This window comes from Vipera ursinii (assembly GCF_947247035.1).
Source record: "Vipera ursinii genome assembly, chromosome: 14".
Lineage (NCBI taxonomy): Eukaryota > Metazoa > Chordata > Lepidosauria > Squamata > Viperidae > Vipera > Vipera ursinii.
The window spans coordinates 7,547,689-7,565,983 of NC_139527.1; the positions used below are offsets into that span (position 1 = coordinate 7,547,689).

At 45.9% G+C, this 18,295-nt stretch overlaps 1 protein-coding gene across 1 annotated transcript in view; it reads right to left on the minus strand.

Annotated features, from left to right (window-relative positions):
* EP400 (E1A binding protein p400) overlaps positions 1-18,295 on the minus strand; it is an 83,950-nt gene that overhangs the window by 19,649 nt on the left and 46,006 nt on the right. Inside the window, 15 exon segments of the mRNA XM_083373216.1 lie at positions 613-648; positions 1,130-1,177; positions 1,880-2,053; positions 6,000-6,241; positions 6,513-6,666; positions 7,561-7,605; positions 8,040-8,174; positions 8,916-8,999; positions 10,228-10,425; positions 11,177-11,320; positions 12,428-12,539; positions 13,083-13,279; positions 15,187-15,356; positions 15,444-15,646; positions 16,668-16,954. Of these exon segments, the coding sequence (XP_083229342.1) occupies positions 613-648; positions 1,130-1,177; positions 1,880-2,053; positions 6,000-6,241; positions 6,513-6,666; positions 7,561-7,605; positions 8,040-8,174; positions 8,916-8,999; positions 10,228-10,425; positions 11,177-11,320; positions 12,428-12,539; positions 13,083-13,279; positions 15,187-15,356; positions 15,444-15,646; positions 16,668-16,954 (2,229 nt within the window).

The window sequence follows — 18,295 nt, forward strand, 5'->3', positions numbered from 1 at the left end:
CATCAACATTTATGACAAGCTAGTTCCAATAGGGCCTTCAGGGTTGCCACAAGGAGCAAGTTCTCAAGCACAGGAAGGTTTTCCCCATCACAGTGAAAATTTGATTTATTTTTTTTTTAAGTTTGCTGAACAAACCACAATGCCTGCCATAACACCATCGGGCTAAGCTGAAACCCACAACTGATAAACGCCACAGGGCCAGATCTATGCAACCTGTAAAATCCAAATCGGGCCAACCAAATGAAGGCTTAGTGTGATGCTTGAACTTGGCCACGCACTTGTGCATAGCAAACACACCCATACCCACACCCAGAGACATGGAGCTTTTTCTTGAAATGTTGCTCTGCTAATCCAATTGCAAACTGTTCAAAGGTTTGGAGGTTCCCCCCCACCCCGGGAAGAAAAGGCTTAATACTTGCAATGTGAGAAAGAGGGCTCCAGAGCTTTGTTCCCACACTGGTGTGTTTGTGTGTATGTGTGTAATCCAATTTGTAGAGAACCACTCAGAAGGACCACTACATCTCCTAACAATACAGCTACAGCTAACGTGATGCTCAAATTCTGCAGGGGTTAATTTGAAGGGGAGCTGGTGGAGAGGAGGTGATACGTTACCTGAGGGGGTGTTGCAGGGGTTAATTCATTAAAGTTCTGCAAAGCAATCAGATTTCAAAATGAAAAGTAAAAAAAAAATAATAAAATAAAAAAACCAGCTAGTAGCCAAAATTTTATTAATTCAAACCCAAAAATTTAAAAAAAAAAAAAGAAAGGAAGGAAGAAAAAAAAACCATGAGGAATGAAGTGTCATTTCTGGGGAGGTAGATGGATTCTAATTTTTTTTTCTTTTTTTTCCCCCCTAAACAATAATTTGAAAAAAAAATATGATATTCAAACCGGGTGAGGAAATTGCTCAACCGCATGCTGGAGACACAAAAGGGGACCACAAATCACAATCTACTGCGTCGGACGCGAAAAATAAAAAGGTGGGAAGGTTTCGAAAGGGCTGAATTGGGTGGTGGGGTTCGGGGTGGGGAATATGGACCAGTTCCTACTTCAGGTGGGGTGCCATCTCTGCTGACGCCTAAAGAGATCGGAATTGTCTGCATTGGAACAACAATTTATAAGTGCACACCTTATAAATGCTTTTAGTCTTCTTCTTAGGATTCGCTTCATACATAAGCTGTAAAATAAGAAGCAAAGTTTGACTTTCTGCGATGGGTTTGGGGAAGGCGATTAGTGTCACAAAAATAAAAAAATAATAAAATCATCATAAAAGAAAAGGGGAAAAAAAACACCAAGGTCCGGGAAAAACAAAGGAAGTCCAGGTGCCTTTTGGAAAAAAAAAAAAAAGCACCTTTGGGACAGCCATGACTTGGGATGACCGAGAATCTCCATAAACAATAATTCAAAGCAGTCTTTCATGGAGTCCTGGGCGAAGGAGGGGCAGGCACAAGGCCTGAGGGGAGTGGGGGAGAGAGACAGGCCTCGTCATCCCTGATGGGACCCCCAAAAGGAAGTGGGGAGCATGCTGGAAAGCCTTGGCGCAAACTCCTGGGTCTCTGTCTCCGTGCCCGTCCGTCAAAGAGGCATCAGGGTTGAACCTAGCTCGAGAGGGCAACCGGGCGGTCGCGGGAACACCTTGGCAATTTCTTAACAAGCAAAATAATAAGAAATATTTCTTTTTAAAAAGAAGAAGAAGAAGGAGGAGGAGGAGAAGAAGAAGAAGAAGGATAAAGCATCACACCAAAGCATCACATACGCACAGGCACACACGGTCACAAAGTGGGAACCGCTTCGAACGGGTTTCGGAGTGGACCCGGCTTGGGGGCTCCCCGTTCGGCCGCCGGCTCGGAGAAGCGGCCCCGTTTGGGCTGGCACTCACCTTCCCTTCTTCGCGGGGAATGACCACGTTTTCGTAGCGGTTGCGGCACTGCTTGGGGGAGCGGTAAACCCGGCTGCAGGAGTTCACCACATCGCTCACCAGGTCCCAGTTGGGGGTGTGCGCAGGGGACATGATGGCCAGGTTGAGTGGGAGCTCCAGCAGCTGCTTGACGGCCTGGAGTAAAGGGGGAAAGCCCGAGAGGAAGGTATCAAAATAAGGAATAACGGAAGGGACCTTGAGTCCAACCTTCTTACCACTTCAGACCAATGGCTGTCCAGTCCCTTCTTGAAAACCTCCAGTGAGGAGGGAGGGAGGGAGGGAGGGAGGGAGGGAGGGAGGGAGGGAGGGAGGAAGGAAGGAAGGAAGGAAGGAAGGAAGGAAGGAAGGAAGGAAGGAAGGAAGGAAGGAAGGAAGGAAGGAAGGAAGGAAGGGCTTAAAGCATCTCCAAGGATTAGGGCACCAGGCCTGTCCCCTAAATATTTGACTCCCTTCCAGGCTGAGATCATTAATAAGGATGCTGAAGTGGTCCTTTGGCTCACATCAGGAGAGCCCAAATCCTTTCCCTTCCTTGAGGAGGCAGTTCCTCAATTTTTAATAGGACTGAAAGGAGTCTGCGAAATAATTTTTTGCTTGGTTTCGCTTGTCCCAAAGGTGCTTTTCCACCAGGCAACTGGACTTTGTTTTTGTTTTCTTTGAAGGTGTTTCGCTTCTCATCCAGAAGCTTCTTCAGCTCTGACTGTACAGTGGGGAATGGTCGGCTCTGACCGGATGGTCAGAGCTGAAGAAGCTTCTGGGATGAGAAGTGAAACATCCACAAAGGAAAACAAGACAGTCCCGTTGCCTGGTGGAAAAGCATCTTTGGGGTAACCAGGACCTGGATGACTGAGAATCTCCATAAGATAAAGGATAACAGAATACAGAGTTGAAAGGGACCTTGGAGGTCTTCCAGTCCAAACCCCTGCTTAAGCAGGTGACCCTCTACCATTCTAGACAAATCACTGTTCAATTTTTCCTCGAAAACGTCCAGTGATGGAGCACCCAGAAATTCTTAAATGTCTTCAAGTCAAACTTCCTGACCCTATGACATTCCAGACAAGTGGCTGTCCAGTCTCTTCATGAAAACCTCCAATGATAGAGCACCCCAACTTCTGGAGGCAGGTTATTCCACTGATTAATTATTCTCACTGTCAGGAAATTTCTCCTTATTTCTAGGTTGCTTCTCTCTCTGATAAGGCTCCATCCGTTGCTTCTTGTCCTGCCTTCTGGTGCTTTGGAGAATAGGTTGCCCCCACCCCACCCCCCAGTCTGAAATGGTATAGATTCTCCTGCTTGAGCAGGGGGCTGGATTAGAAGATCTCCAAGGTTCTGTTCTATTCCATTCCATTCCATATATTCTATTCTATTCCATATTTTCTATTCTATTCTGTTCTATTCTGTTCCATTCTGTTCCTTATTCTATTCCATTCTATTCTATTCTATTCCATTCCATATTTTCTATTCTATTCTATTCTATTCTATTCTATTCTATTCTATTCTATTCCATTCCATATTTTCTATTCTATTCTATTCTATTCTATTCTATTCTATTCTATTCTATTCTATTCTATTCTAGTCTAGTCTATTCTAGTCTATTCTATTCTATTCTATTCTATTCTATTCTACATTCTATTCTATTCTTACTCTACATTCTATTCTATTCTATTCCATTTATTCTATTCTATTCTATTCTATTCCATATTTTCTTTTCTATTCCATTCCATTCCATTCCATATTTTCTTCTTTTCTATTCTATTCTATTCCATTCCATTCCATTCCATTCTATTTCTATTCTATTCCATTTATTCTATTCTATTCTACTCTATTCTAAATTCTAATTCTAATTCTATTCCATTTTCTATTCCATTTTCTATTCTATTCTATTCTATTCTATTCTATTCTATTCTATTCTATTCTATTCTATTCTATTCTATTCTACATTCTATTCTATTCTTACTCTACATTCTATTCTATTCTACTCCATTTATTCTATTCTATTCTATTCCATATTTTCTTTTCTATTCCATATTTTCTTTTCTATTCCATTCCATTCCATATTTTCTTCTTTTCTATTCTATTCTATTCCATTCCATTCCATTCCATTCTATTTCTATTTCTATTCTATTCCATTTATTCTATTCTATTCTACTCTATTCTAAATTCTAATTCTAATTCTATTCCATTTTCTATTCCATTTTCTATTCTATTCTATTCTATTCTATTCTATTCTATTCTATTCTATTCTATTCTATTCTATTCTATTCTATTCTATTCTATTCTATTCTAATTCTATTCTAATTCTATTCCTATTCTATTCCTATTCTATTTTTCTTTGTGGCAGCCCTTCAAATGTTGGAAGACAGCTGTCACTCCTAAGTAATTTTCTTCATTAGATTAGACATACCCAGTTCCTGCAACGGTTCATCAGTATCAGTATAACTGTCTTTGTGTTGGCAGGGACATGGCTTGCTATCATTACACTGTCATTAATAATTTGAAAAAGACCAACGTGGCTAACTAAAGATGCTCGGAGATCCCACAAAACACACATTCTCTCCCTGTCTCCAAAAGAGAGACAGAGAGAGAGAGAGAAAGAGATGGAACTGTTCCAGATGCATCTCAGTTCCCCAAAATTGGGACAGGCTTCAGAAGACCAGGCTACTGAGAGGGCAAGAGAATGGGGTCAGAAGGAATTCAAACATTGCTCATCCTCAAGAAAGCAGTCCATTTTAATGTTAGTATTTGTTGCTTTAATGTTCTCTCTTGTTTTTGCTTGGCCGTAAGCTGCCTGGGTTTCCCTGCCGACGAGGCAGATGGCATGCAAATTTAATAAATAGGCAAACAAGCGAATAAAAAGCAACCACCCAAAAGCCGTCTTCCTTCTAGGGAACGGCGGGCAATAAGACAGCAATTTGTTAGACTTAAGGATTGCAAGGATTTACGTTAAGAAAATCTGGTCTTCCCAGGTGCAATGTATGGCTGTGAAAGTTGGACCGTAAGAAAGGCTGAGCGCCAAAGAATGGAGGCCTTCGAACTCTGGTGCTGGAGAAGACTCCTGCGAGTCCCTTGGACTGCAAGGTGATCAAACCGGTCAGTCCTAGAGGAGATCAACCCTGACTGCTCTTTTTGGCCACTTAATGAGAAGGAAGGACTCACTGGAGAAGAGCCTAATGCTGGGAAAGATTGAGGTCAAGAGAAGAAAGGGATGACAGAGAATGAGGTGGCTGGATGGAGTCACTGAAGCAGGAGGCGTGAACCTAAACGGACTCCAGAAGATGGTAGAGGACAGGAAGGCCTGGAGGAACGTTGTCAGAATCCATTTATATCACATTCATAAATGTACGGTATGTTTACAACATTATCCCCCCCCCCCCGGATTCTGCCATCTCCCGAGGAAGGAGGAGCGGATGTGGATTCAGCCTGCCTTAGGTTATTTCAAAGACCAAGGGAAACCTTTTGAACTGGGGGAATAAAGGGGAGGGTTAGGGAAGGAGGCATCTGGCCTGTGTCTCCATTTGAATCTGTAAAGGAAGAAGGCAATAACTGTAAAGATCCGAAGTTCCCTTTTTCCCACGAAAGGGATGACATGAAGTAAATGGGGGGGGGGGGCTGACCAAATGGGGTTGAGGGAAGGGGGGTTGAACCGGGAACTCTTTATAAAGTTTCAATCTGTAAAACAATACCAGGTCCTGTCTTGGATTTCCACAACCAAACATGTCCTAGTAAAAACTCCTTTTGGACTAGAACTGACTCCAAGAGTTTTTGTTTTCCTAAGACGTGAATTGGGGTGGGTCCCGACAAACGTTGTCCGTGGGGTCGCGATGGGTCGGACACGACTTCGCAACTAACAACAACAACAACACGTTAAGAAAGTAGGAAGGGGGGGGGGAAGCAGTTTTGAAGATGGAAGAAAAGAGGTCCCTTGGCTGTTTCTGAGCTGAGAGGTCCCTGAAAACCACAAGTGACGTACAAAGATGACACCTAGCGCCCGACTGCTTCAGGGGACCGACTGTGTGATATTGGGTAGCCCCCTACAGAGGTGCTGGGATCGCTTTCTGTTTGGTTTGGTAGGGCCACCCCTCACCTGCAGGAGAGCCCAGTCTTCGCTGATCAGCCACTCGGGGTTATCCTGGCCGGCCTCGGCTGCCGGCTTCACCAGGGTGGGCAAGGGCTTGGCAAACGGAGTCTGCTGTTTGAGCAAGATGTTCTTCTTTTGCTCCTTGCCTTCCCGCCGCACTTTCAACATCCCTGGAGTGGCCCGGTCAAAGAGGGAACGAGGAGGGATGACCACTTCCCCGTGACGCTGCTTCTTCTTCCTTCCTGAGGCTGGGAGAGAGGACGGCCACAGTCACAACAGGGCAGCTAGAGAGGTGTCCCCCATTTCTCTCTGTGCGTTTATGGGAGTGTGTGTGTGTGTGTGTGTGTGTGTGTGTAGAGACAAAAACAAGAGGGTACTCTGACCCAAACGGGTAAAGCCTCAAAGCCGGGAAGATGACTCGGATGGAGTCGTATTGGTTCTGGGGCAAAGGTGAGCAGAGGTGCAGCAAAGGCACAAGAAAAGAAGGCACGTGGAGCCCAAATCCCATGCAAAGCTTACCGGAGGGGTCAGTCTTGTGTCTTTTGCGCTCTTTCCTGACGTACACGGGAGGCAGCTTGGATTCTGGGATGGGGACCGGCTCGTACATCAGACACATGACCGAGTCAATGTAAATATCGTTGTCATCCTGCGGTGGGGTGGGTGGAGTCCAAAGCTGCAAAAAGCATCATAAGAAAGTTACCTTTGTTTCCTAAAGGTGTGTGTGTGTGTGTGTGTGTGTGTGTGTGTCTGTCTGTCTGTCTGTCTGTCTGTCTGTCTGTCTGTCTGTCTGTCTATCTATCTATCTATCTATCTATCTATCTATCTATATCTATATCTATATCTATATCTTATATCTATCTGTCTGTGTGTGTGTGTGTGTGTGTGTGTGTGTGTGTGTGTGTGTTTTCTGAGGTTTTCGCGGGTGTTTGTATGTAGATCTCTGGTCATTCGGGTTTTTTCCCAAGTAGAATTGGAGGTATCAGGGCAACGTTTCGACGAAATCTCATCCGTCATCCTAAGGCTGGTGACGGATGAGATTTCGTCGACACGTTGCCCTGATACCTCCAATTCTACGTGGGAAAAAACCCGAATGACCAAAATCTATCTATCTGTCTGTCTGTCTGTCTGTATGTTACATGTTTGTTAAGTATTTTAGAATACCTTGCTAGGCTAGACAAATCTTATTTCCTGTTTCAGCCTAACCCAAGGCCATCCACAGGCTGTAGTCACAACAGTGACAGCTCATATTTGTGTAAATTTTTTTGGATTGCTAACAAAGAATTATTAGTCTCCCTTTAATTCTTTGTTAGCAATCCAAAATAATTTATATATACATATATATATAAATGTGTGTGTGTGTGTGTGTGTGTGTATACACACACACACACACACACACATACACACATACATACATACATACACGTGTGTGTTTCAATGGAGAGGAGGGGGAGGAGGATGGGGTGAGGAAGGAGGAGGAAAATGGAAGGAGGAGAATGTCAGGAGGAGGAGGAGGAGGAGGAGGAGGAGGAGGAGGAGGAGGAGGAGGAGGAGGAGGAGGAGGACTTACCGGCATTATTTCAGTTTGTCCATCTGGTCCTTCATAAAAATACTCCTGTAGTACCAGCAGGGATGGGGGTGGTGGGGAGAGAGAGGACAGAAAGAGCTGTACTCAGTTCAAATGTTATGACAAACGTACCCCAACTCTTACCACCCCTCTCGACAGCCAGATCAAAAGAGGGAGCATCGTCTAAGGGATTCCCCCAGCCTCAGAGACTCCGGCTCTAGTCCCCGAAGAGCATTGTTGGATGGAAACAAAGAAAAGGAAAAGCCGAGCAAATGGAAACGTTGGCAGCCGCCGCCAGGTCTGCTTCCCACGCCCAAAAATCCCGGCATCCACATCAGCTGGAGCTAAGTGGGAGAAGTTAATTCATGGAAATGGGAGAGAGGGCGACACTGAGAGAGGCGGCAGGCGGCGATTAGGACGGGAAAGCGCAACAAGGACCAGTCTGGAAATATTTCCAGAGCTTCGAGACGACGGGATTTAACCTTGTTATAGGCGTCTTCTCGGGTGTAAGTGAAAAGTTCTTCCTCCTTCCCTTGCAGAAGCGTTTTCTCCTCTTCCTCTTTCAGTCCCTTCAGATGCCGAGTCTCCCATTTCCGTTTTGCTGTCCTCACTTCCATCTGGACATTAAAAAAACCCCAAAAGCCAATAAAGCCACAGCGTGCAGGTTCTGGGACAGCTGGCACCCGATGCGCCACCGGTATGGATATTTCTGCATAAAACGACTGCTTGGGGGGGGGGGGGGTGTGCTTCAGAAGATCCCTGTCTCTGCTGAAGGGGGCTGGAAATGTTGTCTTCCTTTGACAAGTGAGATTGATAAGAGCACAATCATGTTAGCACTCCTACTTCCCAGCATATCAACAGCCAGTCCGTTTGGTCTAGTTGTTAAGGCACCAGGCTAGAAAACGGGAGTCCGTAAGTTCTAGTCCTGCCTTAGGCAGGAAAGGTGGCTGGGTGACATTGGACCAATCACCAGGAGATGGTGAGTTCTGGCTTAGCCAGGAAAGCCAGCTGGGTGACTTTGAGCCAATCACCAGGAGACGGTGAGTTCTAGTCCTGCCTTAGGCAGGAAAGTTGGCTGGGTGACTTTTGAGCCAATCACCAGGAGACAATGAGTTCTAGTTTTGCCTTAGCCAGGAAAGCCATCTGGGTGACTTTGAGCCAGTCACCAGGAGACGGTGAGTTCTAATCCTGCCTCAGCCATGAAAGCCAGCTGGATGACTTTAGGACAGTCACTCTCTCTCATCCCAACCCACCTCACAGGGTTGTGGTTGTGGGGAAAATAGGAGGAGGAAGGTTTAAAAATAATAAAGGCAGAATGCATGTAAATAAACGTAAATAAGCAAAGAAACAGAGCCTACCTCGTTTTCTTTGGATTCGTTCTCCTCAGCAGAAGCATGAAAGAATTCCAAATAATTCAAAGCATACTTTTCAATGGGGGTGAGCTGGAAAAAAAAAGCAAAGAGAAGGCATAGCATAACCAATTAAAATATTAACGGGCAACAGATTAATGACCTTTGGAGTGGGCAGCAGACCGCCAATAAGAAGGATTTAAAAACAAAACATGTTTGGTTTGCATTAATTTGGCGTCCCTTGATAAACAGAGCTACACTCTCGTTTATCAAACTGAGAACGCAACCTCTTCTTCAGCTACAAGGGCTTGGTTTCGAAAGGGGCATAAATCTTTCAAAATCTTTTAAAAAAGCAAAAGAATGGACAATTTGGACAGCTGTAGCCCAATCTTAAAAGAAGCATATATATATACATATACATATACATATACATATACATATACATATACATATACATATACATATATATATATATATATATATATATATATATATATATATATATATATATATATATATATATATATATATATGATATATATAAGATGTAAGATATATATATCTTATATATAAGATATATATATATCTTAGAGCATAATGCTTGCTGGGGAAAAAATCAGATGCACGAATTTAAAAAGAAAAAGAAAAGAAAAAAAAATAAGCAAGGCATCAAAATAGAGAGCTAGGCTAGGAAGTGGAAGACTGAGAATTCTAGTTCTGTCTTTGGCCTGAAGCCAGAAGGGGGAAATCTAAGGCCGGTCCTTCTGTCTAATCTTTAGGTAAAAGGTAAAGGTAAAGGTTCCCCCGCACATGCGTGCTAGTCGTTTCCGACTCTAGGGGCCGGTGCTCGTCTCCGTTTCAAAGCCAAAGAGCCAGCGCTTGTCTGAGGACGTCTCCGTGGTCATGTGGCTGGCATGACTAGACGCCAAAGGCGCACGGAACGCTGTTACCTTCCCACCGGAGTGGTCCCTATTTTTCTACTTGTGTTTTGACGTGCTTTCGAACTGCTAGGTTGGCAGAAGCTGGGACGCGTAACAGGCGCTCACTCTGTTACGCGGCACTCGGGATTCGACCCGCCAAACTGCCGACCTTCTGATCGACACGCTCAGCGTCCTAACCCACTGAGCCACCGCGTCCCTCTTTAGGAGAAGGTAGCAAAGGAAATTGAACAGTGGTGCCAAGAAAACCGCAAGGGCCGGTTCAGGTAGAAGTCAGGAGTTCCCTCGCTAATTAAAAAGCACAAGCACGGACAAAATAAAGATAGCAAAAGAAACTGCTTCTCGGATCAGAATGGGAAATGCGGATGGAAACCCAAGGGCACCTGATCGACCACGGCCACCAGCTCCTGCAGCAGAGACGGCTCCTCCAGATATTGTGCCTTTCCCAGTTCTGAAACCAGAGGCTTCGAGGCTGATTCGCTCTCCCCGTCCAGAACGCGTGAGTTCCACTCCTCCTCGTCCTCTTCCCTCTCCTCTTCCTCCTCCTTCTCCTCTTCCTCTCGTTCGGTGCTTTTGAGAGCCTTTGGAAGACACAAAGCATCCCCCTTTTTTTTTTTTTGGTCCTCCCCCTGTACTGATATAGCGTGTATTAAGATACACGTGTTAAATTTATTCGCTGCCTGTCTCGCTGTGGCGGCTACTCTAGGCGGCCCACAACGTTGAAAAGACATGAAAAGGAAGTAAAATAACACAATGATGAACACTGAACGGGAGCACAACGAGAAGGCACCAGTACGATAACCCCAAAAGAGGGATGGGTGGAGAGTAAGAGGGCAAAGGGGAACAAGGTGGGAGTTTTGCCATCAATCCAGCGTGGAATAAGAGACGTAGCTATCTCTTGTGTTTTCGAATCTAATTCTGGACCAGAAAAATACGGATTTTATATGACGTGCGATGGTTCAGCGAAGCAATCGTTTGCTACTGAACAGTTTTGCCAAACGCTGGAGAAAAATAGCGGTTTGGGGCAAAAATGTCATTTAAATAGGGTCATGCGATCCGCAAGATGCAAGAAATAGCCTTAAACACAGGTTGCCGACCGCCCAAAATGCGGGCAGCCACTGGAACTTCAGAACCAGGGTGGACGTAGCCCCGGGAAGTGGTCACTTGTAAGTTCGAATGGTCGCTAAGCAGCTAATTGTTAAGTCGAGGACCACTTGGACGTTAAAAATACCCCTCCAAAGGGACCTGCCCTCCAGCAGCTCAACTGGTAAATCCAAAACACCAATGCTCCACACATTCTGACATCCACTGAGAAGCTCTGCCCTTCCTCACCTCTATGAAGGGCCTGGCCACTTTGGGAGAGATGGTTTCGGATGGAGACGGCTCTTGCGACAGCATGACGAATTCTTCGGCTTTCACCCGGAAGCCCGAATCCTCCATCGGTGAGTGAACTTCAAAAAGCTCCTGAATTGTTTGCTGCCGAGAGAAGGGAAGGGAAGGTTTATTCCATCTTCATGTCCCTTGTTTGCTTACCTTGGTTCCTAGGTAAAGGTAAAAGTCTCCCCTGTCCAATTGTGTCTGACTCTAGGGCAGGGGTGGGGAACCTTGGCTCTTTGACTCGTGGACTTCACCTCCCAGAATTCCTGAGCCAGCATGGGGGAACTATGGCCCCCTTGATGACTTGTGGACTTCAACTCCCAGAATTCCTGAGCCAGCATGGCAGAACTATGGCCCCCTTGATGACTTGTGGACTTCAACTCCCAGAATTCCTGAGCCAGCATGGCAGAACTAAGGCCCCCTTGATGACTCGTGGACTTTCAACTCCCAGAATTCTGGGAGTTGAAGTCCACAAGTCATCAAAGAGGCAAGGTTCCCCACCCCTGCTCTAGGGAACGTGCTCAGCTCTATTTCTTGGCCGAGGGAGCCAGCATTGTCTATAGACAATTTTTGTGGTCCTGTGGCCAACATGACTCTACACCCAAGGTGCACTGAACGCTGTTGCCTTCCCATCGCCCAGTTCGCTCCCACAGAGTCGGCCTCCTCAGGGTTCCGTCGGCCAGGCAATGCTGGCCGGCGACCCCCAGGGGGAGAGCCTTCTCTGTGGTCGCGCCGTCTGGAATGAACTGCCTCCGGAGCTGCGGACGGCCCCTGACCTTCGATCCTTCCGCCGTGACCTGAAGACATGGTTGTTCCAACAAGTGGGCCTGGACTGACCATGGCTTTTAATTTGGTTTTTATTGTGATAAATTGTCCCGTATTTCTTATATTCATTGTTTAATTCTTTTTTAATTTTTGTATTTTATGTTTCTTAATTTTTATTGTTGTGAGCCGCCCTGAGTCCTTAGGGAGAAGGGTGGCATATAAATGTAATAAATCCTAATCCTAATCCCACGGAAGTGGTACCTATTCATCTACTTGCACGCTTTCAGACAGCTAGGTGGGCAGGAAGCTGGGGTGAGAAACTGTCATTTCTACACCACTTCCATTTCCTGAGCCTTCTGGGGTCAGGTAGTCAAGACTTTGCCAAAGCCACCAGCCCCAAGCCGAAATCTGTCTGCCGTTTCCAACAAGGAGATAAGATACCTGCGTTAAAAAGGCCATGGAGTAGTCGTTGCCCTGAGCAGCTACTTCGCGGATCAGGTCCTTAGTCCCATTTTTTAAGAGTTTCTCTTCGACCGAGTTCCCACTGACCAGCCTAGAGAAATCAGAGAGGAAGCATGGCTTTAGAAAGAGGGGCCAAAGACAGCATCTGAGAAAAACAGGAAAGCCGCTTTCCTTGAGTTACAACACTCCATTTGGTGCTGTGCGAAGTTACAAGGCCCTGGAGAAAAAAACAACAACTCTTTTCATACGACCGTTGCCGCAACCCTCTCAAATTGAGACACATGGCAACTGACTCGCATTGATGACAGTCCCAGGGTCATGTGATCCCTTTTTGTGACCTCCTGACCAGCAAACCCTGATTCACTCAACAAACCGCGTTACTAACTTGACCAACGGCAGTGATTCCCTTAAGAACTGGGGCGAGAAAAGTCGTACGAAGGGGGCAAAAGCTCGCTTAGCGAAGGTCCCAAATGTCAGACGTCTCACTTAACAACAGAAAGTTTGGGCTCAGTTATGGTTGTAAGTCAAGGAAGTATTGGATCCCCCCCAAAAAAATGAATAACAATGATGTGGAAGGACAGAGTTAGGCCCACCCTTTCCTCCTGGGTTGGGTCTTCCATTTCACGGGCAGCACCTGTAAATGTGGATGTCCTTGCACCGGCCAATCCGATCGCACCACTCCTGAGCTTTGGCTTCCATCACCGGGTTTAAATCGTTGTCGTAAAACACAACCGTGTCGGCTTCCACAAGGTTGACGCCCGTGGAGCGGCTGTGGGAGGAGAGGATGGCGCAGAAGAGCCGCTTGTCTCGGTTGAAGGTTTTCATCAGCTCCTGACAGGGAGAAAAGACACACTGGTTGGCGAAGCGCATGAGCAGAACCGAAACACAGGATCTGCCCCATTCTCGTGGGCTAACAGCTAAACATGGCGGGATCTGCCCAATGAAGCAGGCAGAAATTCACGTCTTAGGAAGTCTGTGCCTGGATGCAAACTAAAACTTCCTGACAGTTAGAACAATTAACCAGTGGAACAACCTGCCTCCAGAAGCTGTGAATGCTCCAACACAGGAAGTTTTTAAGAAAAGACTGGACAGCCATTTGTCTGAAATGGTATAGGGTTTCCTGCCTTAGCAGGGGGTTGGACTAGATGACCTCCAAGGTCCCTTCCAACTTATTATTATTATTATTATTATTATTATTATTATTATTATTATTATTATTATTATAGTTATAGTTATAGTTATAGTTATAGTTATAGTTTATTTGATTTATATACCGCCCTTCTCCTTGGTAGGGACTCAGGGCGGTTTACAGGGCATATATAAAAAAGGACAATACAAAAATTAAAAAAAGAATTAAACCCATGCCCGATTAAAACAGTAGTACAAATTAAAAACAATTAAAAACCCATAATCCCCCATCAGGCCAGACCAGCTAATTCGAACAGGTGGGTCTTCAGGCCCCGACGGAAAGTTCGGAGGTCTGGTGCCATCCGGAGCTCCACCGGCAGTTGATTCCATAAAGCCGGAGCCCCCACAGAGAAGGCCCTCCCCCTGGGGGCCACCAGTCGACATTCCCTGACTGGCGGCACCCTGAGGAGGCCCTCTCTGTGGGAACGCACAGGGCGGAGGGGAGTCGATGCCGGCAGCAGGTGGTCCCTGAGGTAACCCGGACCCATGCCATGTAGGGCCTTAAAGATCGTAACCAACACCTTGAACCTCACCCGAAAGACAACTGGTAACCAATGCAGCTCGCGGAGCAAAGGTGTAACATGGGAGTACCGGGAAACTCCCAAGACAACTCTCGCGGCCGCATTCTGTACCAGTTGGAGCCTCCGAGTGGTCTTCAAGGGAAGCCCCATGTAGAGAGCATTACAGTAGTCAAGGCGAGAGGTCACGAGCGCATGAGTGACCGTACACAGGGCATCCCGGTTCAGATAGGGCCGCAACTGGCGCACCAGGCGAACCTGGGCGAAAGCCCCCCTAGTCACGGCCACTATATGCTCTTCCAAAGTAAGCCGTGAATCTAGAAGGACTCCCAAGTTGCGAGCCCTATCCACGGGGGGTAAGAGCTCACCCCCCATAGAAAGAGATGGAACATTTGGAATGTCCCGGGATGCCGGAATGCACAGCCACTCAGTCTTGTCAGGGTTGAGTTATTATTATTATTATTATTATTATTATTATTATTATTATTATTATTATTATTATTATTATTATTATTACCTATGATGAACAGGTTGCAGGAGCTGTGTGTGTCTAAAAGTCTAAGGAAGAGAAGGACTAAGGGTGACATGATAGCAGTCTTCCACTCTTTGTGGGGCTGTCACAAGGGAAGAGGGGGCCGAGCTATTCTCCAAAGCGCCCGAAGGCAGGACGAGAAGCAACGGATAGAAACTGACCAAGGAGAGAAGCAACCTTGAAGTAAGGAGGAATTTCCTGATAGTGAGGACAATTGATCAGTGGAACCTCCAGAGTTTGTGGCTGCTCCATCACTGAAGGTTTTCCAAAAGAGATTGGACAGCCACGTTTCCAGAATCATATAGGGCCTCTTGCCTGAGCAGGGGGTTGAACTAGAAGGCCACCGAGGTCCCTTCCAACAGAATTCTTCGTTATTCTGTTACAGATCTGAATGTTATGTGTGAACCTGCTCCTTGGGTGCAAACGGGCTTCCTAAGGGGAGTTACAAAGGTCAAGTCCTGTCAAATTCTGGAAAGAGTGAGATCACTAGCGAGACACACCTGGCGCTCTTCCTGGTTTGCACATTCGTCGATTCTCACATAGGTGAAGAAATGGAAGTTGAGGAACCGCTCCAAAATGTCCAACATGAGCATCATCTGGGACAAGATCAGCACCCTTCGTCCTTCCGACTTCAGCTTCTGCAGTAAGACCGCCAGGGCTTCCAACTTCCCTGCGATGCAAGAAGAAGAATTGGATTTGGGAGCGCCAAGTCCCCAGTCAGGTGACGGACAGGCCCACATCAAGCTGTTGCCTCTACCTGCATCGTACTGGATTAGACGGAGGTCAGGAAACGGAAGCAGGCGGGGCATGGTCAGCTGGTGAAGCTGGTTCAGGTAAGGCAGCATCTTCTCCTTCAGGTTGTGCCGCAGGAGTTTCATCCGATGGCGATACACGGGGGGAAGCCTTGTCGTGTGCAAAGACGGAGGGGCAGCCACGGCAGCGGGCAACACGCAGAGCACCCTTGGAAACAAAGCACAGCCACGGCAAATGTTCCTGGTGGGGCCATATTGTGACCCGCACGATTTCAAAACCCTTCAACCTTAGGGGGCTGGGGGGGGGGAATGGTCCTTCCGGAATTTGACTATTTATAGTCTCAATTCTTGAAGGCTGGGAGGAGGAGGAGGAGGAGGAGGAGGAGGACTGTGGGGGTCCTTGGTGCTCTCTGAGCCTGGTTGTTTTCTTGCAGATGTTTCATTACCCAAATTAGGCAACATCATCAGTGCTTGAAGGGAGAAGGGTTTGCAGAAAAGAGGAGGGACAGGGGGAGGGGGAGGAGGATTGTGGGGTCCTTGCTGCTCTCTGAGCTTGGTTGTTTTCTTTCAGATGTTTCATTACCCAAACATCATCAGTGCTTGAAGGGAGAGGGGTTTGCAGAAAAGAGGAGGAGGAGGAGGAGGAGGACACACCAAGCTGGAGATGAGCTCAAAGCTCAGCTGCGTAACTCCCAACTCTGAATGAGGTACTGCGACTAGACATTACAAAGGCAGGTCAAGAGTTGCGCAACATCTGGAAGCTTGTAGCTCCCCATCCTGCTCCAGAGCCACCTGGCTGGTTAGCGAGGCACGGATGAAGGAGCAGATGCCTTTTCGGTACCTTACGACTGTAAGGGTGGCCAAGAAACGCGCGGCTCTTTGGCAGCGAAGAATGGGAGGAAATATACCCGCCTTCCAACTGCCATCACCTGAGGCTCAAATTAGTTCCCTCATGAGCCCGTAAAGATTAACTAGATCAGGGGTCTCCAACCTTGGCAACTTTTAAGATTTGTGGACTTCTGGGAGTTGAAGTCCACAAGTCTTCAAGCTGCTAAGCTTGCTACTGCTAAGCTTGTAAGCCGCCCTGAGTCTTCGGAGAAGGGCGGGATATAAATGGAATTAAAATAAATAAATAAATAAATAAAACTGGACAACACCTGGGCTTTACACAATTCCTCAAGTGCCCTTGGCTAAGTGCTGTGAGGAGGAAGCTCCAGCCAAGGACTCACCTGCTGATGGTGTCCTTCAAGGACTGCTGCTGCTGCTCGAGCTGCCGTGTCAAGCCCTGAAGAGGGTCTTGATGACCTTTGGAGAGGCGGCAGTTGACAAAGCCAGCCCACCTCCACTTGCCGGCTGCGCCGGAAAACTGAGGGGTCGTGTTGGAGTCGCCCACCAGGGAGCACATCCTACGAAGGTCCTGGCCGTAGACGGGCGCCCTGGAGCAACGTCGTTCGTTGCAAGAAAAGATCCTGTCCAAGCGCTCTTTCAGAAGCCTGTTTTTCTCCTCAAACGACTCCTTTGGCAGCAGACAAAAAGGAGAGCAGTGAGGGAAGACCGCGGAGCGAGTTCACACTCTTAAAATTAGGAAGATAAAAGTTCTCTAGCTGCCTGCTGGTACGGCCCTACGCTGAATTGCAAACGTTCTTCTGCATCCCAACAAGGATCTATCAGGTGACCTTCGCTGTACAGTGAAAAGTGCCCCACCCTGTAGGAAAGTTAGGTTTGGGGGTTTCAGTGATTACAATTGCACTGATCCTCCATCTCAGTTTCTACCAGGGGGCGGGGGGGGCGGGGGGGGGAAGGTTGTCTTCATAGTGGTTTCTATATTGCTTGAATAATAACAATCATCATCATCCTTTGCAAAAAAACCCACCTTACTCGGAACTGACTCTACATGCAGACGTTACCTTACTTGGGTCCCTGTTTAGGACTTGAACTATAAAGTTTTTACTAGACTGAATTGAATTGAAGATTAACAATTAAATAAACAAACAAACAAACAAATAAATAAAATCACCATCAGTCAATTGAAAAAGTAGCTTTAAAATCATTTTGTTATGAGATCGGTGTCAAATTAAAGAAAGAAAGAAAGAAAAGAAAGAGAAAGAAAGAAAGAAAGAAAGAAAGAAAGAAAGAAAGAAAGAAAGAAAGAAAGAAAGAAAGAAAGAAAGAAAGAGAAAGAAAGAAAGAAAGAAAGAAAGAAAGAAAGAAAGAGGGAGGGAGACAGAGAAAGAAAGAAAAAGAGGGAGGGAGAGAGAGAGAGACAGAAAGAGAGAGAAAGAAAGGGAGAGAGAGAAAGGAAGGAAAGAAAGAAAAAAGAAAGGAAAGAAAGAAAGAAAAAGAAAGAAAGAAAGGAAAAGAGAAAAAGAAAGAAAGAAAGAAAGAAAGAAAGAAAGAAAGAAAGAAAGAAAGAAAGAAAGAAAAAGAGGGAAGGAGAGAGAAAGAAAGGAAGAGAGAGAGAAAGAAAGGAAGAGAGAGAGAGAGAAAGGAAGGAAAGAAAGAAAAAAGAAAGGAAAGAAAGAAAAACAAAGAAAGAGAAGAAAATAAAGAGAAAGAGAAAGAAAGAAAGAAAGAAAGAAAGAAAGAAAGAAAGAAAGAAAGGAAAGAAAGAAAGAAAGAAAGAAAGAAAGAAAGAAAGAAAGAAAGAAAGAAAAAGAGGGAAGGAGAGAGAAAGAAAGGAAGAGAGAGAGAAAGGAAGGAAAGAAAGAAAAAAGAAAGGAAAGAAAGAAAAACAAAGAAAGAGAAGAAAAGAAAGAGAAAGAGAAAGAAAGAAAGAAAGAAAGAAAGAAAGAAAGAAAGAAAGAAAGAAAGAAAGACGGAGACAGAGAAAGAAAGAAAAAGAGGGAAGGAGAGAGAA